General features: G+C 46.2%; 1 protein-coding gene across 1 annotated transcript in view; it reads right to left on the reverse strand.

Moving 5' to 3' along the window:
* Nucleotides 1-1,981: 1,981 nt before the first annotated feature.
* Nucleotides 1,982-27,813, reverse strand: part of LOC121292524 (jun dimerization protein 2-like) — a 63,432-nt gene continuing 37,600 nt past the window's right edge. The window contains exons 2-4 of the mRNA XM_041214613.1: nucleotides 21,984-22,228; nucleotides 20,032-20,139; nucleotides 1,982-4,156 (exon numbers count right to left, since the gene is read on the reverse strand). Of these exons, the coding sequence (XP_041070547.1) occupies nucleotides 3,974-4,156; nucleotides 20,032-20,139; nucleotides 21,984-22,184 (492 nt within the window). The 5' untranslated portion in view covers nucleotides 22,185-22,228 and the 3' untranslated portion in view covers nucleotides 1,982-3,973. The remainder of the gene's footprint in view (nucleotides 4,157-20,031; nucleotides 20,140-21,983; nucleotides 22,229-27,813) is intronic.

The raw sequence follows: 27,813 nt of genomic DNA on the forward strand, positions 1-27,813 counted from the left end.
TTATCTGAGCTGTTGAGGTGGGCGGGGGGGGCGCGGAGTTACACTCAGAAAAATGAGCAGCAACCTGAGAGTAGAGCTGTTAACTCCATGGGAAAGAGATTGTTGTGATTTTAACCACCACCTGATTTAAGGTTTTGAGCAAGAGATTAAGGGGGAGGGAATTTTTATTTTACGTGAGTGGTAATGTCCTGGGACTCGCTGACCACGAGGGGGGTGGAAGTGGAGATGATCAGTGATTTCAAAGGAAATTCGATAGGAAATAAACCTGCCAGCCTATGGGGATAGAGTGGGGGAATGGGACCGAGTGGATTACTCTACAGAGAGCCAGTATGGACTCAATGGGCTGAATGGCCTCCTTCTATGCTGTAATGGCTATATTAAACATAAATGGTGTTTGGGTAAGATTGAAGTCATTGGTGAAGCAACCTGTTGAGGGTAAAGCAGCTGAGGTTGTCTAGAGACCTTCAAAATACCAATCCTAACCTTGCTCATAAAATTCATGTCCATGAGATCAAAGGGACACTGACAGAAAATTGGTTAGAGGACAGAAAGCAGAGATTAGTGATAAATGGTTATTTTTCAGACTGGCGGGAGGTAAACCCAGGGGTCAGCATTAAGGCCATTGCTCATTTTTCTATATATTAATAACCTGAACTAGGCTCTGCAGAGCATCATCTTAATGTTTGCAGATGATACAAAACTTGGAAATGTAGGAAACAGTGAGGACAAGACAGACTTCAGGAGGATATATATAGACAGAATGGTGAAACGGGCAGACACATGGAAGATGATGTTTAATTTAATGAAATTTTGGCAGGAAGAATGAGGAGAAAAAATATAGAATAAAGGGAACAATTTTAAAGGGGAGGGGGGTGCAGGAGCAGAGAAACCTGGGTAATAGATGCACAAATCACTGAAGACGGCAGGACAGGTAGAGGGAGCAGTTAAAGTATATAGTATCCTGGGCAAAAACAGAATTACCTGGAAAAACTCAGCAGGTCTGGCAGCATTGTCGGAGAAGGAAAGAGTTAAAACTCTTTTCTTCTCCGCCGATGCTGCCAGACTGCTGAGTTTTTCCAGGTAATTCTGTTTTTGTTTTGGATTTCCAGCATCCGCAGTTTTTTGTTTTTATCTATAGTATCCTGGGCTTTATTAAGAGGGGCATAGAGTACAAGAGCAGGGGGTTATGCTGAATTTATATAAGACACTAGTTAGACCTCAGCTGGAGTATTGTGTACAGTTCTGGGCTCCACATTATAGGAAGGATGTGAACACATTGGAGAGAGTGCAGAAGAGGTTTACAAGAATGTTCCAGGGATGAGAAACTTCAGCCATGAGGATAGATTGAAGAGGTTGGGTCTGTTCTCCCGGGAGCATGGAATGTTTTTGTTTATTTTGAGGGGAATTGAATATAAAAGTAAGGAGGTTATGCTTCAGTTATACAAGGCATTGGTGAGACCACGTCTGGAGTACTGTGTACAGTACTGATCTCCTTATTTAAAAAAGGATGTAAATGTGTTAGAATCAGTTCAGAGAAGGTTTACCAGACTAATACCAGGAATGGGTGGGTTGTCCAACTGGGAAAGGTTGGACAGATTAGGCTTGTATCCGCTGGAATTTAGAAGAGTAAGAGGTGACTTAATTGAAACATATAAGATCCTGACGGTCTTGACAGGGTGAATGTGGAGAGGGTGTTTCCTCTTGTGGGAGAATCTAGAGCTAAGGGTCACTGTTTAAAAATAAGGGGTCGCTCATTTAAAACAGAGATGAGGAAAAAAATTTCTCTCAGAGGGTTGTGAGTCTTTGAAACTCTCTTCCTGAAAAGGTGATGGAAGCAGAGCCTTTGAATGTTTTGAAGACAGAGACAGGGGGAGGGCACAGGGGGGATTGTTGACTATCAGCTCCAGTGAGGGTGAGCCGCAGAAATCTTTGCTTTTCCAAAGCAGAATTGTTTTTGAAATGAAGGCCAACATTCCATAAATATATAACAATGAATATTTACTAATTGTTTAACAACATAAAATTCTGACTTGGCTAACAAAACTAGATTATTAAGTAAAAAAACACAGAAAATACTTCCTGTGCCAGCAGCAATGGCTTGGGCACAGAGAGCGTCAGGTGAATCCTCGAGACAGTAACAATGATGAGGGATTTCATGAGTTTCACTGTAACAACACAAAAAGGCACTGATAGTGGCAGTGACATCCGGAACCTTCCGGGCTGCAAACACGCTGCTTCTTCTGACTGCCTACCTCACAAACCACACACTAAAGGAACTGAAATTGGGTGATTCTGCTCCTGAGCTCTCCCACAAAACAATCTGATTCCAGTGCAGCACAACCACAATTCTCTCACTGCAAGAGCTCGTGGCCATGAACCCTGATCTCAAATCAATCAGCAGAAACCATCCAGTGCCCAGGCAGCAATGCCAACTTGTCACTCACACCCTCACTGTCCAAAGCAATGCCAGATACCCTCAGTGCCCGCTCCCAGCTCCTGATTCAAAATTACTCAGTCACAACATGTTGGTAATTGATGGAACACCGACAGAGACAGTACCGGCCATTTTTCAGGATGGCTCCTCTCTAGATGGAGTCGCTGTTTGAGCTGATTCATTAGTGAGATCAGGGAGAATCACTTTGTAAAAATGGAGAAATGTCAGGCTCTAAAACATATAGGAATTGGGAATACTGTTTACAGAAGGTGAGTGAATACTGGGGAATGTCTCCCAGTCCCTGGTCTCCTGGACCCGAGCCTGAACGTGTTAGGGATTTAGAGACTTTCCAGTACGGAGTTTCCTGGGTTAGGGTGAGGTTTCTGGCCAGAGTGTCTTCCTGTCCCAGAGGATTGGAGAACAGAGGGACGGAGGAGCAGCTGATGGAAGGTCTGGCCTGATATAGACAGGCTGGTTTATATTTGATAGCAGAGGCACGATGGGAGCAATGTCCCTAGAAACAGCCGCGTTCAATTGGTGTCCCAAGTGAACACCACAACTGTCTGGGGCTGAGAGAACAGGAGTCCCAAAATCCAAATCTCACTATGAAGGCAAGAGAGAGAGGGGGGGACACAGAGAGGGAGGGGGATTTTCTTCCTCTTGAGGTGAGGATATTTGATCCCACTCTGTGAGGGGACAGAGATCAATGCTGCACCGACATGGAGAGCAGTGTGGGAGATGGGACCATTGGTCTGTAATGGAGGATGGATACTAGTCATTGGGGAAATGTGAGCCTATGGCTCAATCTCCAGTGCAGGGTTTACAGTTCCACCGGCCCTCAGATCTCAGCACCTTCAGGGTCCAGGCCATCACTCTGTAATCCGGTTTGGAAACAGCCTCCCCTGAGCTCACAACAGTTCTATTTCATCCAGACTCGTCCTGTTAACCCATTCGCTCTTCCTGCATACCCCCTCCATTACGATTGGTCTCCTGATCTCTCCATCTTCTCTTTCATGAAGGCCTTTTACTGGATTCATTTCGAAGCAGTGGATTCAGAACATGAAGATTCCAGGGGGGGTGGGGGGCAGCTCCCTCCATCGCTTCGTCCAGGGAAGATCACACACTTCAACAATACACTTTCACAGACAGCTCCACACTTGGAGCACTTGCGTCGTCAACCCCATTCCCTTCCTCCCTCCCAAACCCCCGTTTTGTCCATGGTCAGTGTGTGGAAAGCACACCAGTGCACTGTCCAACATTCTCTCTCACTCCAGTCCGTGTGATCCAGCACGCGCTCCAGGTTCAGAGGATTTGTCCAGCAGGTGGTCAAAGACAGGTCCAAGTGAGTCTGCGTCGCTGTCACTCCAAGTTCCTGAAGCAGCCAAATGGCAGGAAGAATCTTAGTGACCATAACAGGTTTTCAGGAGGTTCCCTGGGTTACAGCAATTCCTTAAACTGTGTTCAGCTGGAATGATGTAAGGGCTGGATCCATTTCCAATGGATTGTGATTTCTAAGCTGCCCAAGGGGTCGGAAATGTCTCAATTCTTCAGCTGCTCGAGGAATGGATGACTCTCAGTCCCAGGGGTTTTGACACTGTCCGTTCTCACGATGCAGGTTGGCCGGTGTCTGTTCAACATGTGGATGAGCTGCTGTCGCTCTTGCTTCAGCTCCTCAATCTGTGCTTTCAGCTCAGAATTCATCAGCTCAAGCCTCTCTGATTCCTGTGTGGAAAACAGTAGATGCTCAGAGTCAGGATAGACACATCTCCATTTAAACAATCATGAACATCTCCAAGTATAGGAATTAGCACTTCAAAACCTTGCTAAAACTCAAGGAAATTATGTAAACAGAAGCAGGTCCTATTGTGGGCATCTACAGAACTGCTTTAGGATTACACAAAAAAATCAAAAATACCAGGTCACTACACTAATTTATGCAGTAGGATATATTGCTGACGATGAGGTATCAAGGCAAAGGCTTGATAAGACTTCAACCTCTTATGAAGAAGTCCTGAAAGCTTTCAACTCTCATTGCAGTGTCTATTTGAATTTAATAATCGAGAGGGTTAAATTTAATAAAAGTAAGCAAAAGCCAGGTGACAGCATGGATCTGTTCATTAACAATCTCGATAGGCTGGCAGTGGACGGTGATTATGGAATTTTAAAGGATAAGCCGATTCACAATGGGGTCATAGGCGGGGCCCTAGATGAAGAATTATCAAATCTTGTACATACAAGAAGGGTTTTAACACGAGTGAAGGCCATGCAGGTTGTGAGGCAAATGGAACTCAGGAAACCTGAATCAAGGGTTCGTTTGCGGGGAAGAAGTCCCATGCAGAAGACTGAGTGTGACATGTTTGCAGGCCATGAGAGAAAGTGTGCCAAAACCGAAGCCCGCCAAAATGGGGAAAAGCAAGCCAACCACCATTTTGAAATGTCTTCAGTGTGGTGGGAACAAACCACACAGGCAAGAAGAATGTCCAGTGGGGGTGGGGCAGAACGCCACAACTGTCGAAAAATAGGCCACTTCAAAAAGTGTCCCTCAAAAACATTGACAACCAGTAAAAAGAGGGAGGAAATTTGAAAACAGAGTCACACACAAGTGGAAGAACCACAAGCAGAGGAACAATCAGTTCATTGGGGAGGTAAATGATGTGGAAAACAAATTTTGGAGCATTAAACTCGAACTGGTTGGACACCCCTCAGAGTTTAAATTAGACACAGGAGCAGGGGTTTCTGTTTTATCCGATGAAGTCAAAAAGCTCAAACAGACTACATTGCAACCCTCATCCTATCAAACTGCAAGGTCCTGGGGAGATGACTTTAAAAATCAAAGGAAAGCTCATTACAAAGCAGAAACATAGAGGTTGAGAAATCCTCGAAGCTCCATGTCATTCAAAATCAAAAATGCTCTCTACTAAACGGAGAGACATACCTAAAACTGGAATCAATCTATAAAGTGGATGGATTTGCTGATAAAAGCTACAACAGTACATTTTGAAATGAATTTCCAAAATTGTTTACAGGGCTAGGGAAGTTAAAGACCGAGAACCATGTCACCCTACTAAACCAGTCTGCCTCTTTACACCAAGGAAAGTCCCTCACCCATTCCTGGACAAAGTCAAGGGTCAAATTGAAAAGATACAGCAGCACCAGGTTATCTCACCAGTCGCCATGCCAACAGAACGGTGCTCAGGAAATGTCACTGTCCCCAAGCCAAACGGCTCAATAAGAATCTGTGTGGATTTAACTCAACTGAACAAATGAACATGAGATCCACCCAATGGCCTCAGGGGATGAGAAACTCGCCCAACTAACCGAGAGTAATTTATTTACCACAAATAAAATCAAAACATTGTGGATGCTGGAAATCAGAAATAAAAATAGAAAAAGCTGTAAAATCCCAGCCGGTCTGGCAACATCTGCAGAGAGAGAAACAGAGTTAACGTTGCAAATCTGTATGACTCTCCTTCAGAGCTGATGGGAAGTAGATGGAGTGGAGCAGGCGAAGTGAGATAGAAGGTCAGGAATAGGTGGGAGCTCGGGGTGGGGGGATTGACAAAGATGTCATGGACACAAGACAAAGAGATTGTTAATGGTAGTGTTAAAGACTAAAGAAGGTGCTGATAGTAGCATAAAGGCAAAATAGCAGAATGTGTTTATAACAGAACAAGGGTCAGTGCTCTGTGCTGTTGTTGGCTGGCGCACTGACCTCTACCTTGCACAGGTTGAGCGCCAACTCTCAGACACTCCTTCCTACATCCCCCTGGGCCATGACTGCATCACCAAACATCAAGCCATTGCTCCCAGGACTGTCACTGACCTCATCTCCTCTGGAGATCTTCCCTCCACAGCTTCCAATCTCAGCCTCCCAACCCCACACAGCCTCTTCTACCTCCTTCCCAAAATCCACAAACAGGACTGTCCTGGTAGACCGATCATGTCAGCCTGTTCCTGCCCCATGGAACTCATTTCTTCCTATCTTGACTCCATTCTCTCTCCCCTTGTCCAGTCTCTTCCCAACTACATCTGTGATTTCTCTGATGCCCTATGTCATATCAACAATTTCCAGTCCCCTGGCCCTAACCGCTTCCTCTTCACCATGGGCGTCCAATCCCTCTACACCTCCATCCCCCACCAGGATGGTCTGAGGGCCCTTAGCTTCTTCCTCGAACAGAGGCCCGAACAATCCCCATCCACCACTACTCTCCTCCGTCTGGCTGAACTTATTCTCTCACTGAACAATTTCTCCTTAAATTTGTCTCACTTCCTCCAAATAAAAGGTGTGGCTATGGGTACCCGCATGGGCCCCAGTTATGCCTGTCTCTTCATGGGGAATATTCCTTGTTCCATTCATACTCAGGCCCCCTCCCACAACTCTTTCTCCGGTACATCAATGATTACTTCGGTGCTGCTTCATGCTCTCGTCTGGACCTGGAAAAATGTATTAATTTTGCTTCCAATTTCCAACCCTCCATCATTTTCACATGGTCCATATCTGACACTTCCCTTCCCTTCCTTGACCTCTCAGTCCCAATTTCTGGTGATAGACTGTCCACCAATATTCATTACAAGCCCACCAACTCCCACAGCTATCTCGACTACAGCTCCTCACACCCCGCTTCCTGTAAGGACTCCATCCCATTCTCTCAGTTCCTTCGCCTCCGTTGCATCTGTTCTGATGATGCTACATTCAAAAACAGTTCCTCTGACATGTCTTCCTTCTTCCTTAACCGAGGTTTTCCACCCACGGTGGTTGACAGGGGCCCTCAATCGTGTCTGGCCCATCTCCCACGCATCCGCCCTCACGCCTTCTCCTCCCTCCCAGAAACATGATAGGGTCCCCCTTGTCCTCACTTATCACCCCACCAGCCTCCGCATTCAAAGGATCATCCTCCGCCATTTCCCCCAACTCCAGCATGATACCACCACCAAACACATCTTCCCTTCACCCCATCTGTCCATAAGATCATAAGACATAGGAGCAGAAATTAGGCCATTCGGTCCATCAAGTCTGCTCCACCATTCAATCATGGCTGATAATTTTCTCAACCCCATTCTCCCGCCTTCTCCCCGTAACCTTTGACCCCCCTTACCAATCAAGCACCTATCTATCTCGGTCTTAAATACACTCAATGACCTGGCCTCCACAGCCTTCTGTGGCAATGAATTCCATAGATTCACTACTCTCTGGCTAAAGAAGTTTCTCCTCCTCTCTGTTCTAAAAGGTCTTCCCTTTACTCTGAGGCTGTGCCCTCGGGTCCTAGTCTCTCCTGCTAATGGAAACATCTTCCCCACGTCCACTCTATCCAGGCCTTTCAGTATTCTGTAAGTTTCAATCAGATCCCCCCTCACCCTTCTAAACTCCACCGAGTATAGACCCAGAGTCCTCAACCGATCTTCATATGTTAAGCCTTTCATTCCTGGGATCATTCTCGTGAACCTCCTCTGGACCCTCTCCAGGGCCAGCATTCGGCATTCCGCAGGGATCATTCCCTCCGGGACACCCTGGTCCACTCCTCCATCACCCCCTACACCTCAACCCCCTCCCATGGAACCTTCCCATGCAACCGCAGAAGGTGCAACACCTGCCCCTTTATCCCCTCCCTTCTCACCGTCCAAGGGCCCAAACACTCCTTTCAAGTGAAGCAGCATTTCACTTGCACTTCCCTCAATTTAGTCTCCCGCATTCGTTGCTCCCAATGCGGTCTCCTCTACACTGGAGAGACCAAACACAGACAGGGTGACCGCTGTGCAGAACACCTTCGGTCTGTCCACAATCATGACCCAGACCTCCCTGTCACTTTGAACGTGAGAAGAAACCTTTTCACACAACGAGTGGTTCGGGTCTGGAATGCGCTGCCTGGAAATGTGGTGGAGGCAGGTTTAATCGACGCATTCAAGAGGGCTTTAGATGATTATTTGAATAGAAACAATGTGCAGGGGTATGGGGAAAAGGGCAGGGCAATGGCACTAGGTCATAATGTTCATTTGGAAAGCTGGTACAGATGTGATGGACTGAATGGCCTCCTTCTGTTAAAATTCTGTGATGCTGCTTGCCATTTCAACACTCCATCCTGCTCTCTTGCCCACATGTCCATCCTTGGCTTGCTGCAATGTTCCAGTGAAGCTCAATGTAAACTGGAGGAACAACACCTCATCTTCCGACTAGGCACTTTACAGCCTTCCGGACTGAATATTGAGTTCAACAACTTCAGACCATGAACTCTCTCCTCCATTCTCACCCCTTTTTAAATCCAATTCTTTTTAAATTTATTTATTCCTTTATTTTCTTTTAACTTAATGTTTATCCTTTTTCCCAACCCATCCCCCTCCCCACCCCCCCCCACCCCACCCAACCCCACCCCCCCCCACCCCCCCGCCCCCTGCCCCCCACCCACCCCCCACCACCCACCCCCCACCCCCCCCCACAGAGCCATCTGTCACTTGCTTTTATGTTTTGCTTTCACAGAGCATTGACCCTTGTTCTACTATTAACACCTTCTGCTTTCTTACCTTTATGCCACTATCAGCACCCTCTTTAGTCTTTAACACTACCGTTAACATTCCCTTTGTCCTGTGTCCATGACTTCTCTGTCAACCTCTCCTGGGCTCCCACCTATCCATGACCTATTTTGCTCCACCTGCTCCTCCCCACTTAACTAGTATTAGCACAATCACATTTCTACTTCTCTTTAGCTCTGAAGAGTCATATGAAACATTGACTGTTTCCCTCTCCACAGATGCTACCAGACCTGCTGAGCTTTTCCCGCATTTTCTAGTTTTATTTGCTTTTCCAAATTGGATGTGAACAGTGGTTTTTGGCAGTTGCCTCTGGACAAAGAATCCAGATTGCTGACCACATTTATAACACCCTCCAGTCATTATTGTTTCAAGAGATTGCCCTTTGGAATAATGTCCACTGCAAAACTTTTCCAGAGAACAAAGTCTCACACTCTAGAAGACATGAAAGGATTAATGTGCCATACGAACAACATACTCAGACATGGCTCCATGAGAGAAGAGCATGATCACAGAGTCAGAGCAGTCCTGAGAGTCTTACAGGAAGCAGGCCTAACATTCAATGAGAAATGAGAGTTCACCAAACCTATGATCAAGTTTCTAGGACACATGGTACAAACCACTGGAATCACGTTCGATCCACAAAAAAATAAAAGTAATCCGAGAATTTCCAAAACCCAGGATTATAGCTGAGCTTCAGAGGTTACTTGGGATGGTCAACCAAGTGGGCAAGTTCCTACCAAACTTAACAGAGGTCAATGAGCCCTTGAGGCAGTTGTTGCGACAGAGGCAACAGTGCAGCTGGGATGTGGACCAGCAAAATGCTTTGGAAATGAGTAAACAACTTTTAATCTCATCTGAAACTTTGGCAGGTTACTACCCAGAATTACTGACCATAGTAGCAACAGATGGATCGTTTACAGGTCTGGGCACAATGTTATTTCAAGTGCAAAGAGATAGCAAGTGTAGATCAGTTTCCTTTGCCTTTAGGCTACTAACAGAAACAGAACAATGATACGTCACAATAGAAAAAGTAGTATTGGCAGCAACATGAGTATGCGAAAAATTTTCAGACTAAGTAATGGGATTGTGTTTCAAAATCAAAACAGACCTCAAAGCCACTAGTCACCCTTTGAACATGAAAGAAGTTGCAAATATGCTGCCCAGAATCCAGTCGTTCAGACTAAGATTGATGAGATATGACTCCATCACAGAGTATGCGCAAGGGAACTATCAATCAATGGCATATACACTTTCACAAATACCATCAGTAGGAACCAAACAAGAGGATTTACACTTCATCGAGGGGGTTGAAGCACATACATCCTTAATCCTTAATCATCCTTAGCAGCTACTGAAAAAAAGTGGCCGGAAATAAAACAAGCCCAGCAACGAGATGAAGTATGTCTCCAAATCTGAGAATATTGTCTGGAAGGATGGCCAAACTATGTCCCCTTTAATGCAATACTACAGCAGTACTTTGTTCAGCATGAGCACCTCACAGTCATTGAGGACATAACAGTCTTCAATGAGAGAATAGTTGTACCAAGAGTACTTGGCCTGATATTCTTCAAAGACATTACCGAACTCAATTGGAAGCAGTTCAGAAAAAGTTCACTCAACTCACTCCTGGGATCAAAGGCTTATCTTATGAGGAACAGTTGAACAGGTTGGGCCTATACTCACTGGAGTTTAGATGAATGAGACCTGATCTTATTGAAACATACAAGATCCTGAGGGCAGTTGGTAGAGTGGATACTGGGAGGATGTTTCCACTTGTGGGAGAGACTAGAATTTCTTTTAATCTACTCGTTTATGAAGTGTGGGCTTCGCTGGCTGGGCCAGCATTTAAAGCCCATCCCTAATTGCCCTTGAGAAGGTGGTGATGTAGGTATGTAGGTACACCCACAGTGCTGTTAGGGAGGGAGTTCCAGGATTTTGACCCAGTGACAGTGAAGGAACGGCGATATATTTCCAAGTCAGGATGGTGAGTGGGTATCAAGAGACCGACTGTCGATCAAATGCAGCCAGTGTCAATATCCAGTGAGTGACTGTTGATAAACGGCCAGTGGGAGTATTGAGTGAGCGACTGACTGTTCTCTCTCCTCCGTTTTCGCCGTTCATCCTCCTGATCTGTCTGAAGAAATTAGAAATATAAACATTTCTCCTCAACAACCAGTCAGATACCACAGGAGGAAGCCATTCAGCCCATTCTATCTGTACCAGTTCTGGCATCATCGGATTCCAGTTTATAAATGTTAAAATAGTAGCCTAAAGGTAGAGGAGACTGATCTACACTTACCGTCTCTCTGCACTTGAAATAACATTGTGCCCAGACCTGTAAACGATCCATCTGTTGCTACTATGGTCAGTAATTCTGGGTAGTTACCTGCCAAAGTTTCAGACGAGATTAAAAGTTGTTTACTCATTTCCAAAGCATTTGGCTGGTCCACATCCCAGCAGCACTGTTGCCTCTGTCGCAACAACTGCCTCAAGGGCTCAATGACCTCTGTTAAGTTTGGTAGGAACTTGCCCACTTGGTTGACCATCCCAATGAACCTCTGAAGCTACTCACTCAGTACTCTCACTAACAGCAGTTCATCAACAGTCACTCACTCAATACACACACTATCAGTAAACTGCCATCAGCGAGAGTATCCTATTAGCAACTGTCGGTACATCGCAGTCAGAGCGTGTGTCGAAAGGATGTGTCAAAACTGCCATCAGTGTGAGTATCGAGTCAGTGACCAGCGATAAACCATCAGTGTGAGTATCGAGTGAGTGACAATTGATAAACCATTAGTGTATCGAGTGAGTGACCATTGATAAACCATTAGTGTATCGAGTGAGTGACCATTGATAAACCATCAGTGTGAGTATCGAATGAGTGACCATCGATAAACTGTCAGTGTGAGTATCGAGTGAGTGACCATCGATAAAACATTAGTGTATCGCGTGAGTGACCATCGATAAACAGTCAGTGTGAGTATCGAATGAGTGACCATCGATAAACCATCAGTGTGAGTATCGACTGAGTGACCATCGATAAACTGTCAGTGTGAGTATCGAGTGAGTGACCATCGATAAACCGTCAGTGTGAGTATCGAGTGAGTGACCATCGATAAACTGTCAGTGTGAGTATCGAGTGAGTGACCATCAATAAACCATCAGTGTGAGTATCAAGTGAGTGACCATCAATAAACTGTCAGTGTGAGTATCGAGTGAGTGACCATCAATAAACCGTCAGTATGAGTATCGGGTGAGTGACCATCAATAAACCGTCAGTGTGAGTATCGAGTGAGCGACCATCAATAAACCATCAGTGTGAGTATCGAGTGAGTGACCATCGATAAACCGTCAGTGTGAGTATCGAGTGAGTGACCATCAATAAACTGTCAGTCTGAGTATCGAGTGAGTGACCATCAATAAACCATCAGTGTGAGTATCGAGTGTGTGACCATTGACAAACCATCAGTGTGAGTATCGAGTGAGTGACCATCGATAAACCACCGTCAGTGTGAGTATCGAGTGAGTGACCATCGATAAACCGTCAGTGTATCGAGTGAGTGACCATCGATAAACCATCAGTGTGAGTATCGAGTGAGTGACCATCGATAAACCATCAGTGTGAGTATCGAGTGAGTGACCATCGATAAACAATCAGTGCGAGTATCGAGTGAGTGACCATCGATAAACCGTCAGTGTGAGTATCGAGTGAGTGACCATCCATAAACCATCAGTGTGAGTATCGAGTGAGTGACCATCGATAAACCATCAGTGTGAGTATCGAGTGAGTGACCATCGATAAACCATCATTGTGAGTATCGAGTGAGTGACCATCGATAAACCATCAGTGTGAGTATCGAGTGAGTGACCATCAATAAACTGTCAGTGTGAGTATCGAGTGAGTGACCATCGATAAACCGTCAGTGTGAGTATCGAGTGAATGACCATCAATAAACCTTCAGTGTGAGTATCGAGTGAGTGACCATCGATAAACCGTCAGTGTGAGTATCGAGTGAGTGACCATCGATAAACCACCGTCAGTGTGAGTATCGAGTGAGTGACCATCAATAAACCATCAGTGTGAGTATCGAGTGAGTGACCATCAATAAACCATCAGTGTGAGTATCGTGTGAGTGACCATCGATAAACCATCAGTGTGAGTATCGAGTGAGTGACCATCGATAAACCATCAATGTATCAAGTGAGTGACCATCGATAAACCACCGTCAGTGTGAGTATCGAGTGAGTGACCATCAATAAACTATCAGTGTGAGTATCGAGTGAGTGACCATCGATAAACCATCAGTGTGAGTATCGAGTGAGTGACCATCAATAAACCATCAGTGTGAGTATCGTGTGAGTGACCATCAATAAACCATCAGTGTGAGTATCGTGTGAGTGACCATCGATAAACCATCAGTGTGAGTATCAAGTGAGTGACCATCGATAAACCACCGTCAGTGTGAGTATCGAGTGAGTGACCATCAATAAACTATCAGTGTGAGTATCGAGTGAGTGACCATCGATAAACCATCAGTGTGAGTATCGAGTGAGTGACCATCGATAAACCATCAGTGTGAGTATCGAGTGAGTGACCATCGATAAACCATCAATGTATCAAGTGAGTGACCATCGATAAACCGTCAGTGTGAGTATCGAGTGAGTGACCATCAATAAACCAGTGTGAGTATCGAGTGAGTGACCATCAATAAATCGTCAGTGTGAGTATCGAGTGAGTGACCATCGATAAACCATCAGTGTGAGTATCGAGTGAGTGACCATCGATAAACCATCAGTGTGAGTATCGAGTGAGTGACCATCGATAAACCATCAGTGTGAGTATCGAGTGAGTGACCATCGATAAACCACCGTCAGTGTGAGTACTGAGTGAGTGACCATCGATAAACATCAGTGTGAGTATCGAGTGAGTGACCATCGATAAACCACCGTCAGTGTGAGTATCGAGTGAGTGACCATCGATAAACCACCGTCAGTGTGAGTATTGAGTGAGTGACCATCGATAAACCACCAGTGTGAGTATCGAGTGAGTGACCATCGATAAACCACCGTCAGTGTGAGTATCGAGTGAGTGACCATCGATAAACCATCAGTGTGAGTATCGAGTGAGTGACCATCGATAAACCACCGTCAGTGTGAGTACTGAGTGAGTGACCATCGATAAACCATCAGTGTGAGTATCGAGTGAGTGACCATCGATAAACCACCGTCAGTGTGAGTATCGTGTGAGTGACCATCGATAAACCACCGTCAGTGTGAGTACTGAGTGAGTGACCATCGATAAACCATCAGTGTATCGAGTGAGTGACCATCGATAAACCGTCAGTGTGAGTATCGAGTGAGTGACCATCGATAAACCGTCAGTGTGAGTATCGAGTGAGTGACCATCGATAAACCGTCAGTGTGAGTATCGAGTGAGTGACCATCGATAAACCATCAGTGTGAGTATCGAGTGAGTGACCATCAATAAACTGTCAGTGTGAGTATCGAGTGAGTGACCATCAATAAACCATCAGTGTGAGTATCGAGTGACTGACCATCGATAAACCACCGTCAGTGTGAGTATCGAGTGAGTGACCATCAATAAACCATCAGTGTATCGAGTGAGTGACCATCAATAAACCATCAGTGTGAGTATCGAGTGAGTGACCATCAATGTGAGTATCGAGTGAGTGACCATCAATAAACTGTCAGTGTATCGAGTGAGTGACCATCAATAAACCATCAGTGTGAGTATCGAGTGAGTGACCATCAATAAACCATCAGTGTGAGTATCGAGTGAGTGACCAGCGATAAACCACCAGTGTGAGTATCGAGTGAGTGACCATCGATAAACCATCAGTGTGAGTATCGAGTGAGTGACCATCGTTAAACCACCGTAAGTGTGAGTATTGAGTGAGTGACCATCGATAAACCATCAGTGTGAGTATCGAGTGAGTGACCATCGATAAACCATCAGTGTGAGTATCGAGTGAGTGACCATCGATAAACCATCAGTGTATCAAGTGAGTGACCATCGATAAACCGTCAGTGTGAGTATCGAGTGAGTGACCATCAATAAACCAGTGTGAGTATCGAGTGAGTGACCATCAATAAATCGTCAGTGTGAGTATCGAGTGAGTGACCATCGATAAACCATCAGTGTGAGTATCGAGTAAGTGACCATCAATAAACCGTCAGTGTGAGTATCGAGTGAGTGACCATCAATAAACCGTCAGTGAGTATCGAGTGAGTGACCATCGATAAACCGTCAGTGTGAGTATCGAGTGAGTGACCATCGATAAACCGTCAGTGTGAGTATCGAGTGAGTGACCATCGATAAATCGTCAGTGTGAGTATCGAGTGAGTGACCATCAATAAACCATCAGTGTATCGAGTGAGTGACCATCGATAAACCGTCAGTGTGAGTATCGAGTGAGTGACCATCAATAAACCACCGTCAGTGTGAGTATCGGGTGAGTGACCATCAATAAACCATCAGTGTGAGTATCGAGTGAGTGACCATCAATGTGAGTATCGAGTGAGTGACCATCAATAAACCATCAGTGTATCGAGTGAGTGACCATCAATAAACCATCAGTGTGAGTATCGAGTGAGTGACCATCAATAAACCATCAGTGTGAGTATCGAGTGAGTGACCATCGATAAACCACCAGTGTGAGTATCGAGTGAGTGACCGTCGATAAACCATCAGTGTGAGTATCGAGTGAGTGACCATCGATAAACCATCAGTGTGAGTATTGAGTGAGTGACCATCGATAAACCATCAGTGTGAGTATCGAGTGAGTGACCATCGATAAACCACCGTCAGTGTGAGTACTGAGTGAGTGACCATCGATAAACATCAGTGTGAGTATCGAGTGAGTGACCATCGATAAACCACCGTCAGTGTGAGTATCGAGTGAGTGACCATCGATAAACCATCAGTGTGAGTATCGAGTGAGTGACCATCGATAAACCATCAGTGTGAGTATCGAGTGAGTGACCATCGATAAACCACCGTCAGTGTGAGTATCGAGTGAGTGACCATCAATAAACTGTCAGTGTGAGTATCGAGTGAGTGACCATCGATAAACCATCAGTGTATCGAGTGAGTGACCATCAATAAACCATCAGTGTGAGTATCGAGTGAGTGACCATCAATAAACCATCATTGTGAGTATCGAGTGAGTGACCATCAATAAACCGTCAGTGTGAGTATCGAGTGAGTGACCATCAATAAACCATCAGTGTGAGTATCGAGTGAGTGACCATCAATAAACCGTCAGTGTGAGTATCGAGTGAGTGACCATCGATAAACCATCAGTGTGAGTATCGAGTGAGTGACCATCAATAAACCATCATTGTGAGTATCGAGTGAGTGACCATCGATAAACCGTCAGTGTGAGTATCGAGTGAGTGACCATCAATAAACCATCAGTGTGAGTATCGAGTGAGTGACCATCGATAAACCATCAGTGTGAGTATCGAGTGAGTGACCATCAATAAACCATCAGTGTGAGTATCGAGTGAGTGACCATCGATAAACCATCAGTGTGAGTATCGAGTGAGTGACCATCGATAAACCATCAGTGTGAGTATCGAGTGAGTGACCATCAATAAACTGTCAGTGTGAGTATCGAGTGAGTGACCATCGATAAACCGTCAGTGTGAGTATCGAGTGAGTGACCATCAATAAACTGTCAGTGTGAGTATCGAGTGAGTGTCGATCAATAAACTGTCAGTGTGCGTATCGAGTGAGTGACCATCAATAAACCATCAGTGTATCGAGTGAGTGACCATCAATAAACCAGTGTATCGAGTGAGTGACCATCAATAAACTATCAGTGTATCGAGTGAGTGACCATCGATAAACCATCAGTGTGAGTATCGAGTGAGTGACCATCGATAAACCATCAGTGTGAGTATCGAGTGAGTGACCATCGATAAACCATCAGTGTGAGTATCGAGTGAGTGACCATCGATAAACCATCAGTGTGAGTATCGAGTGAGTGACCATCGATAAACTGTCAGTGTGAGTATCGAGTGAGTGACCATCAATAAACTGTCAGTGTGAGTATCGAGTGAGTGACCATCAATAAACTGTCAGTGTGAGTATCGAGTGAGTGACCATCAATAAACCATCAGTGTATCGAGTGAGTGACCATCAATAAACCTTCAGTGTGAGTATCGAGTGAGTGACCATCAATAAACTGTCAGTGTGAGTATCGAGTGAGTGACCATCTATAAACCACCGTCAGTGTGAGTATCGAGTGAGTGACCATCAATGAACCATCAGTGTGAGTATCGAGTGAGTGACCATCGATAAACCATCAGTGTGAGTATCGAGTGAGTGACCATCGATAAACCATCAGTGTGAGTATCGAGTGAGTGACCATCGATAAACCATCAGTGTGAGTATCGAGTGAGTGACCATCGATAAACCATCGGTGTGAGTATCGAGTGAGTGACCATCAATAAACCGTCAGTGTGAGTATCGAGTGAGTGACCATCGATAAACCATCAGTGTGAGTATCGAGTGAGTGACCATCAATAAACCGTCAGTGTGAGTATCGAGTGAGTGACCATCGATAAACCACCGTCAGTGTGAGAATCGAGTGAGTGACCATCAATAAACCATCAGTGTGAGTATCGAGTGAGTGACCATCGATAAACCACCAGTGTGAGTATCGAGTGAGTGACCGTCGATAAACCATCAGTGTGAGTATCGAGTGAGTGACCATCGATAAACCATCAGTGTGAGTATTGAGTGAGTGACCATCGATAAACCATCAGTGTGAGTATCGAGTGAGTGACCATCGATAAACCACCGTCAGTGTGAGTACTGAGTGAGTGACCATCGATAAACATCAGTGTGAGTATCGAGTGAGTGACCATCGATAAACCACCGTCAGTGTGAGTATCGAGTGAGTGACCATCGATAAACCATCAGTGTGAGTATCGAGTGAGTGACCATCGATAAACCATCAGTGTGAGTATCGAGTGAGTGACCATCGATAAACCACCGTCAGTGTGAGTATCGAGTGAGTGACCATCAATAAACTGTCAGTGTGAGTATCGAGTGAGTGACCATCGATAAACCATCAGTGTATCGAGTGAGTGACCATCAATAAACCATCAGTGTGAGTATCGAGTGAGTGACCATCAATAAACCATCATTGTGAGTATCGAGTGAGTGACCATCAATAAACCGTCAGTGTGAGTATCGAGTGAGTGACCATCAATAAACCATCAGTGTGAGTATCGAGTGAGTGACCATCAATAAACCGTCAGTGTGAGTATCGAGTGAGTGACCATCGATAAACCATCAGTGTGAGTATCGAGTGAGTGACCATCAATAAACCATCATTGTGAGTATCGAGTGAGTGACCATCGATAAACCGTCAGTGTGAGTATCGAGTGAGTGACCATCAATAAACCATCAGTGTGAGTATCGAGTGAGTGACCATCAATAAACCGTCAGTGTGAGTATCGAGTGAGTGACCATCGATAAACCATCAGTGTGAGTATCGAGTGAGTGACCATCAATAAACCATCAGTGTGAGTATCGAGTGAGTGACCATCGATAAACCATCAGTGTGAGTATCGAGTGAGTGACCATCGATAAACCATCAGTGTGAGTATCGAGTGAGTGACCATCAATAAACTGTCAGTGTGAGTATCGAGTGAGTGACCATCGATAAACCGTCAGTGTGAGTATCGAGTGAGTGACCATCAATAAACTGTCAGTGTGAGTATCGAGTGAGTGTCGATCAATAAACTGTCAGTGTGCGTATCGAGTGAGTGACCATCAATAAACCATCAGTGTATCGAGTGAGTGACCATCAATAAACCAGTGTATCGAGTGAGTGACCATCAATAAACCATCAGTGTATCGAGTGAGTGACCATCGATAAACCATCAGTGTGAGTATCGAGTGAGTGACCATCGATAAACCATCAGTGTGAGTATCGAGTGAGTGACCATCGATAAACCATCAGTGTGAGTATCGAGTGAGTGACCATCGATAAACCATCAGTGTGAGTATCGAGTGAGTGACCATCGATAAACTGTCAGTGTGAGTATCGAGTGAGTGACCATCAATAAACTGTCAGTGTGAGTATCGAGTGAGTGACCATCAATAAACTGTCAGTGTGAGTATCGAGTGAGTGACCATCAATAAACCATCAGTGTATCGAGTGAGTGACCATCAATAAACCTTCAGTGTGAGTATCGAGTGAGTGACCATCAATAAACAGTCAGTGTGAGTATCGAGTGAGTGACCATCTATAAACCACCGTCAGTGTGAGTATCGAGTGAGTGACCATCAATGAACCATCAGTGTGAGTATCGAGTGAGTGACCATCGATAAACCATCAGTGTGAGTATCGAGTGAGTGACCATCGATAAACCATCAGTGTGAGTATCGAGTGAGTGACCATCGATAAACCATCAGTGTGAGTATCGAGTGAGTGACCATCGATAAACCATCGGTGTGAGTATCGAGTGAGTGACCATCAATAAACCGTCAGTGTGAGTATCGAGTGAGTGACCATCGATAAACCATCAGTGTGAGTATCGAGTGAGTGACCATCAATAAACCGTCAGTGTGAGTATCGAGTGAGTGACCATCGATAAACCACCGTCAGTGTGAGAATCGAGTGAGTGACCATCAATAAACCGTCAGTGTGAGTATCGAGTGAGTGACCATCAATAAACTGTCAGTGTGAGTATCGAGTGAGTGACCATCAAGAAACCGTCAGTGTATCGAGTGAGTGACCATCGATAAACCATCAGTGTGAATATCGAGTGAGCGACTGTCGATAAATCGTCAGTGAGAATATAGAGTGATTGTCGAAATACCAAGGTTGTTGGGAGTATCGAGTGAGTGACTGTTGATAACCTGCCAGTGTATCGAGTGAGCGACTGTCGATAAACCGCTGTGAGTGAGAGTATCAAGTGAGCGACTGTCGATATATCGTCAGTGAGAGTATCGACTGACTGTTGAAATACCAAGGCTGTTGTGAGTATTGAGTGAGGGACTGTCGATAAACTGTTTGTACATTTCTCACCTTCTGCAGAAACTCGGTTCTCTCTTTTTTCTTATTCCGACATCGGGCTGCAGCAACTTTGTTCTTCTCTCTCCTCCGTTTTCGCCGCTCATCGTCCTCCTGATCTGTCTGAAGAAATTAGAAATATAAACATTTCTCCTCAACAACCAATCAGATACCACAGGAGAAAGCCATTCAGCCCATTGTATCTGTACCAGTTCTGGCATCATCGGATTCCAGTTTATAATTGTTAAAACAAGCAACTTGTTTCCATATCGTGGACAAATAATAGTCTTAACATTAACCATCCTTCCCCTGTCACCAAGAAACAGCATCTAAAACTGTAACAGTCATTACAGTGTCAAACAGAAAAACACTGCAAACACTCATGCACCTTACATACAGAGTAAAGCTCCCTCTACACTGTCCCCATCAAACACTCCCAGGACAGGTACAGCACGGGGTTAGATACAGAGTAAAGCTCCCTCTACACTGTCCCCATCAAACACTCCCAGGACAGGTACAACATGGGGTTAGATACAGAGTAAATCTCCCTCTACACTGTCCCCTTCAAACACTCCCAGGACAGGTACAGCACGGGGTTAGATACAGAGTAAATCTCCCTCTACACTGTCCCCATCAAACACTCCCAGGACAGGTACAGCACGGGGTTAGATACAGAGTAAAGCTCCCTCTACACTGTCCCATCAAACACTCCCAGGACAGGTACAGCACGGGGTTAGATACAGAGTAATGCTCCCTCTACACTGTCCCCATCAAACACTCCCAGGACAGGTACAGCACGGGGTTAGATACAGAGTAATGCTCCCTCTATACTGTCCCCATCAAACACTCCCAGGACAGGTACAGCACGGGGTTAGATACAGAGTAAATCTCCCTCTACACTGTCCCATCAAACACTCCCAGGACAGGTACAGCACGGGGTTAGATACAGAGTAAATCTCCCTCTACACTGTCCCATCAAACACTCCCAGGACAGGTACAGCACGGGGTTAGATACAGAGTAATGCTCCCTCTACACTGTCCCCATCAAACACTCCCAGGACAGGTACAGCACGGGGTTAGATACAGAGTAATGCTCCCTCTATACTGTCCCCATCAAACACTCCCAGGACAGGTACAGCACGGGGTTAGATACAGAGTAATGCTCCCTCTATACTGTCCCCATCAAACACTCCCAGGACAGGTACAGCACGGGGTTAGATACAGAGTAAATCTCCCTCTACACTGTCCCATCAAACACTCCCAGGACAGGTACAGCGCGGGGTTAGATACAGAGTAAAACTCCCTCTACACTGTCCCCATCAAACACTCCCAGGACAGGTACAGCACGGGGTTAGATACAGAGTAAAGCTCGCTGTACACTGTCCCCATCAAACACTCCCAGGACAGGTACAGCACAGGGTTAGATACAGAGTAAAGCTCACTCTACACTGTCCCCATCAAACACTCCCAGGACAGGTACAGCACGGGGTTAGATACAGAGTTAAGGTCCCTCTACACTGTCCCCATCAAACACTCCCAGGACAGGTACAGCACGGTGTTAGATACAGAGTAAAGCTCCCTCTACACTGTCCCCATCAAACACTCCCAGGACAGGTACAGCACAGGGTTAGATACAGAGTAAAGCTCACTCTACACTGTCCCCATCAAACACTCCCAGGACAGGTACAGCACGGGGTTAGATACAGAGTTAAGGTCCCTCTACACTGTCCCCATCAAACACTCCCAGGACAGGTACAGCACGGGGTTAGATACAGAGTAAAGCACCCTCTACACTGTCTCCATCAAACACTCCCAGGACAGGTCGATGATCCCAGTTCCTGCCTCGTTGCTGTCCATTATGTCCTGAGGTCGTTGAAGAAAATGCAACAGAGATTAATTCAGTTTTGTGTCTGTCACCCTCCAATCCCCTTCCAGCAAGAGCCTTTGACGTTCGAGTTGAATCTCACCTCGGTTTTCAGTGACAGTGCTTGCTTGCTGTACCTCACTCCAAGGAAATGTAGAGGTGAAATTATTGTACCCACGTGCTGGAGATCTGTGAATTTCAGTTCCTTGGCTATGAGAGTATTTGTTGGCATTCCCCTTAGTGTTTCTATGACTGGGAGAGACCCGGCTGTTAATGAATGATCTGGGATCTGTCCAGGCATCATCTCCTGAAAATACAAAGATGGTGTCTTGGCCCGTCTCCGAATCCCTGGGATAGACAGAGATTGTGTTAGAGGTCACAGACAAACCTCAAACTCCTGTAAACAATAAATAGCACGGTAACCAGCGGAACTAATTAACCCAAATTCCAGTGACTGCACTTCACAAACTGTTTCTTAACCCTTTGGGAAGACAAGGTCATGAAAAGAGCTCAATAAATAACCCGACTGACCCTCACCGGCCGGCAGGGATCCCTCACCCTCACCCTCACCCTCACCGGCCGGCAGGGATCCCTCACCCTCACCCTCACCGGCCGGCAGGGATCCCTCACCCTCACCCTGACCCTCACCGGCCGGCAGGGATCCCTCACCCTCACCCTCACCCTCACCGGCCGGCAGGGATCCCTCACCCTCACCCTCACCGGCCGGCAGGGATCCCTCACCTTCACCCTGATCCTCACCGGCCGGCAGGGATCCCTCACCCTCACCCTCACCGGCCGGCAGGGATCCCTCACCCTCACCCTCACCGGCCGGCAGGGATCCCTCACCCTCACCCTCACCCTCACCGGCTGGCAGGGATCCCTCACCCTCACCCTCATCCTCACCGGCCGGCAGGGATCCCTCACCCTCACCGGCCGGCAGGGATCCCTCACCCTCACCCTCACCGGCCGGCAGGGATCCCTCACCCTCACCCTCACCGGCCGGCAGGGATCCCTCACCCTGACCCTCACCCTCACCGGCCGGCAGGGATCCCTCACCCTGACCCTCACCCTCACCGGCCGGCAGGAATCCCTCACCCTCACCCTCACCCTCACCGGCCGGCAGGGATCCCTCACCCTCACCCTCACCCTCACCGGCCGGCAGGGATCCCTCACCCTCACCCTCACCAGCCGGCAGGGATCCCTCACCCTCACCCTCACCCTCACCGGCCGGCAGGGATCCCTCACCCTCACCCTCACCGGCCGGCAGGGATCCCTCACCCTCACCCTCACCGGCCGGCAGGGATCCCTCACCCTCACCCTCACCCTCACCGGCCGGCAGGGATCCCTCACCCTCACCCTCAGCCTGACCCTCACCGGCCGGCAGGGATCCCTCATCCTCACCCTGACCCTCACCGGCCGGCAGGGATCCCTCACCCTCACCCTCACCCTGACCCTCACCGGCCGGCAGGGATCCCTCACCTTCACCCTCACCGGCCGGCAGGGATCCCTCACCCTGACCCTGACCCTCACCGGCCGGCAGGGATCCCTCACCTTCACCGGCCGGCAGGGATCCCTCACCCTCACCCTCACCCTCACCGGCCGGCAGGGATCCCTCACCCTCACCCTCACCGGCCGGCAGGGATCCCTCACCCTCACCCTCACCCTCACCCTGACCCTCACCGGCCGGCAGGGATCCCTCACCCTCACCCTCACCCTGACCCTGACCCTCACCGGCCGGCAGGGATCCCTCACCCTGACCCTGACTGGCTGAGCTCACTGACCCAGGCGGTTCCCACTGACCATCAGGAGCTATGTGTTCAATCACTGACAGAGTCGTGACTTGTTAAGAGCGGAAATTAATTACCTGGAGAACACAGCGATAACTATTGACACTGCAGGATAGCATTAAAACAGCAGGAGTCAGAGCGCAGAGTATTCCAAGTAAAGGAATTAAAGATACAGACAATAAAACTCAACACAAAAAACACTCCACAAGTAACAGGACCAGGTGGTAACAAATTCCCTGGAGATGAGATCTTACATTCACACGGTTTGAAAAGAGTTAGCTGCAGAGATAGTGGATGCATTGATTGAGATCTTCCAGAATTTATTCCAATTGGGAACAATTTGCAAGGATTGGGAAGTAGCAAATATTAGTCTGTGTTTTAAATAAAGAGAAATGGAGCAAACCGAGAACCACACACCAGTTATCTGAACATCAGGAGTCTGACAAATACTGGAAGCTATTATTAGAGAGAGGGAGAGCTCGATCAATATCACAAGGATCCCACTCTTTGTGAGATCTTGCTGTGCGCAGGTTGGCTGCTGCGTTTCCTACATTACAACAGTGACTGTGTTCCTTTGGGTGCAAAGCACTTTGCAACATCCTGCGGTCGTGAAAGGCGATACAGAAATGTAAGTCATTCTTTTTTTTATATATGAACAGATTGAAGCCTTGTTACAATTGTAGAACACACTGGATTCATTTCTTCAGTTCTGATCAACCAGAAATATTTAATTCACAGAATCATACCTAACGGACAATGTCCCAGACACCACCATCACACCGAAACAGGTGGGGGCACAGTGGGATACAGTCAGGAGGGAGTTACCCTGGGAGTCCTCAACATTGACTCTGGACCCCATGAAGTTTCATGGCATCAGGTCAAACATGGGCAAGGAAACCTCCTGCTGATTACCACGTACCACCCTCCCTCAGCTGATGAATCAGTGCTTCTCCTTGTTAAACACCACGTCGGGGAAGCACTGAGGGTGGCAAGGGCACAGAATGTACTCTGGGTGGGGGACTTCAATGTCCATCACCAAGAGTGGCTCAGTAACACCATTACTGACCGAGTTGACCGAGTCCTAAAAGACATAACTGCTAGACTGGGTCTGTGACAGGTGCTGAGGGAACCAACAAGAGGGAAAAACATTCTTGACCTCATCCTCACCAACCTGCCTGTCACAGATGCATCTGTCCATGACAGTATCGGTAGAAGTGACCACCACACAGTCATTGTGGAGACAAAGTCCCATCTTCACATTGAGGGTACCCTCCATCGTGTTGTGTGGCACTATCACCGTGCTAAATGGGATAGATCTCAAACAGATCTAGCAACTCAAGACTGGGCATCCATGAGGTGCTGTGGGCCATCAGCAGCAGCAGAATTGTACTCAATCACAATCTGTAACCTCATGGCCCAGCATATCCCCCACTCTACCATTACCATCAAGCCAGGGGATCAACCCTGGTTCAATGAAGAGTGCAGGAGGGCATGTCAGGAGCAGCACCAGACATACCTAAAAATGAGGTATTAACCTGGTAAAGCTGTAACAGGACTACTTGTGTGCCAAACAGCATAAGCAGCAAGTGATAGACAGGGCTAAGCGATCCCATAACCAACGGGTCAGATCTAAGCTCTGCAGTCCTGCCACATCCAGTCGTGAATGGTGATGGACAATTAAACAACTCACTGGAGGAGGAGGCTCCACAAATATCCCCATCCTCAATGATGAAGGAGCAAAAGAAAAGGCTGAAGCATTTGCTACAATCTTCAGCCAGAAATGTGGAGTGGAGGATCCATCTTAGCCTCCTTCAGAGGTCCCCAACATCTGTCATTGGAAAATGTTAGAATCTATTATAAAGAATATAATAGCAGAGCATTTAGAAATGCATTATATAATCAAGCAGAGTCAGCATGAAGGCTTCATGAAGGGGAAATCATACCTGACAAATTTATTAGAATTCTTTGAGGAGGTAACAAGCAGGACAGATAAAGGGGAACCAGTAGATGTAATATATTTGGATTTCCAAAAGGCATTTGATAAGGTACCACACATAAGGCTACTTAATAAGATAAGAGCCCCTAGTGTTGGAGGTAGTATATTAGCATGGATAGAGGACTGACTAACTAATAGAGGAGAGAGAGCTGGGATAAGGGGGGCATTTTCAGGATGGCATTTTCAGGATGGCAACCTGTAACTAGTGGACTGCCACAGGGATCAGTGCTGGGGCCACAATTATCTACAATATATATTAATGACTTGGATGAGGGAAGTGAATGTGCTTTCACCGAGTTTGCAGATGACACAAAAGTAGGTGGGAAGGCAAGTGGTAAGGGTGACACAAGAAGTCTACAGAGGGATATAGAGAGGTTAAGTGAGTGGGCAAAAACTTGGCAGGTGGAATATAATGTGGGAAAATGTGAGGTTATGCACTTTGGCAGGAAGAATAGAGGAGCTGAATATTATTTAAATGGAGAAATACTGCAGAAAGCTGCAGCACAGAGGGATTTGGGGGTCCTCATGCATAAATCACAAAAAGCTAGCACACAAGTTCAACAGGTAATAGAGAAGGCAAGTGGAATCAAAAACAAAAAATGCCGGAATAACTCAACAGGTCTGACAGCATCTGTGGAGAGTGAGACAGAGCTAACGTTTCGAGTCCGTATGACTCTTCTTCAGAGCTAAAGAGAAATAAAAATGTGGTGAAATTTATGCTGTTTAAGGGGCGTGGAGCAGGTGAAGTTTGACAGAAGGCCAGCGATAGGTGGGGGCAAAGGAGAGATGCCAAAGATGTCATAAACAAAAGGTCAAAGGGGTGTTAATGGTGGTGATACTGGCTAAAGGAGGTGCTGATGGTGACATTAAGGATAGAAATCAGAACGCAATAATAGCCAGACCAGGGTAAACACTCTGAAAAGAACAACATGAACAAGTGACAGATGGCCCTGGTAGGGGTGGGTGGGGGGAGGGACGGTGGTAGAAAAATGGGTTAAAAGGTGGAGATAAAACAATGAATAAAAATGGAAATAAGTTTAAAAAATAATAATAAAACTAAGTGGAAAAAAATAAATAATAAAAAATAGAAATGAATATTGAAAAAAGGGGATAAAAAGGGGGATTGGAAAGGGGGTGAGGATGGAGGAGAGAGTTCATGGTCTGAAGTTGTTGAATTCAATATTCAGTCCGGAAGGCTGTAAAGTGCCTAGTCGGAAGATGAGGTGCTGTTCCTCCAGTTTGCGTTGAGCTTCACTGGAACATTGCAGCAAGCCAAGGATGGACATGTGGGCATGAGAGCAGGGTGGAGTGTTGAAATGGCAAACGACAGGGAGGTCTGGGTCATGCTTGCGGACATGGGGTGAATCAATCTTGCAATATACAGGCAGGGGATCAGTCTCAGCATACAAAGGGAGAGAATCAGTCTCGATATACACAGAGTGAACCTGTCACGAAATGCACAGGGAAGAAATCAGTCTCAATGTTCTCATGGAGAGAATAGTCTCAACATATACAGGAGGAGAATCAGAAACAAAAACAAAAAATGCTGGAAAAACTCAGCCGGTCTGACAGCATCTGTGGAGAGAGAGACAGAGTTAACATTTCAAGTCCATATGACTCTTCATCAGATCTAGAGAATCAGTCTCAATATACACAAAGAGCATGTTCATCTTCATGTACATCAGGAGTGAAACAGTCACAAGATATACTGGGAGCGAATCACACTCAAAATATGGAGGGGATTAAATCAGTCTCGATATCCACAGAGTGAATCAATCTCAATATATACATAGGGATAGAATTAGTCTCAGCATACACATGGCAGCAATCAGTCTACATGTACACAGAAAGAGAATCAGTCTCAATATAGAGAGAGAGAATCAGTCTCAATATAGAGAGAGAGAATCAGTCTCAATATAGAGAGAGAATCAGTCTCAATACAGAGAGAGAGAATCAGTCTCAATATAGAGAGAGAGAATCAGTCTCAATATAGAGAGAGAGAATCAGTCTCAATATAGAGAGAGAGAATCAGTCTCAATATAGAGAGAGAGAATCAGTCTCAATATAGAGAGAGAGAATCAGTCTCAATATAGAGAGAGAGAATCAGTCTCAATATACAGAGAGAAAATCAGTCTCAATATAGAGAGAGA

This window comes from Carcharodon carcharias, chromosome 20 (assembly GCF_017639515.1).
Source record: "Carcharodon carcharias isolate sCarCar2 chromosome 20, sCarCar2.pri, whole genome shotgun sequence".
NCBI lineage: Eukaryota > Metazoa > Chordata > Chondrichthyes > Lamniformes > Lamnidae > Carcharodon > Carcharodon carcharias.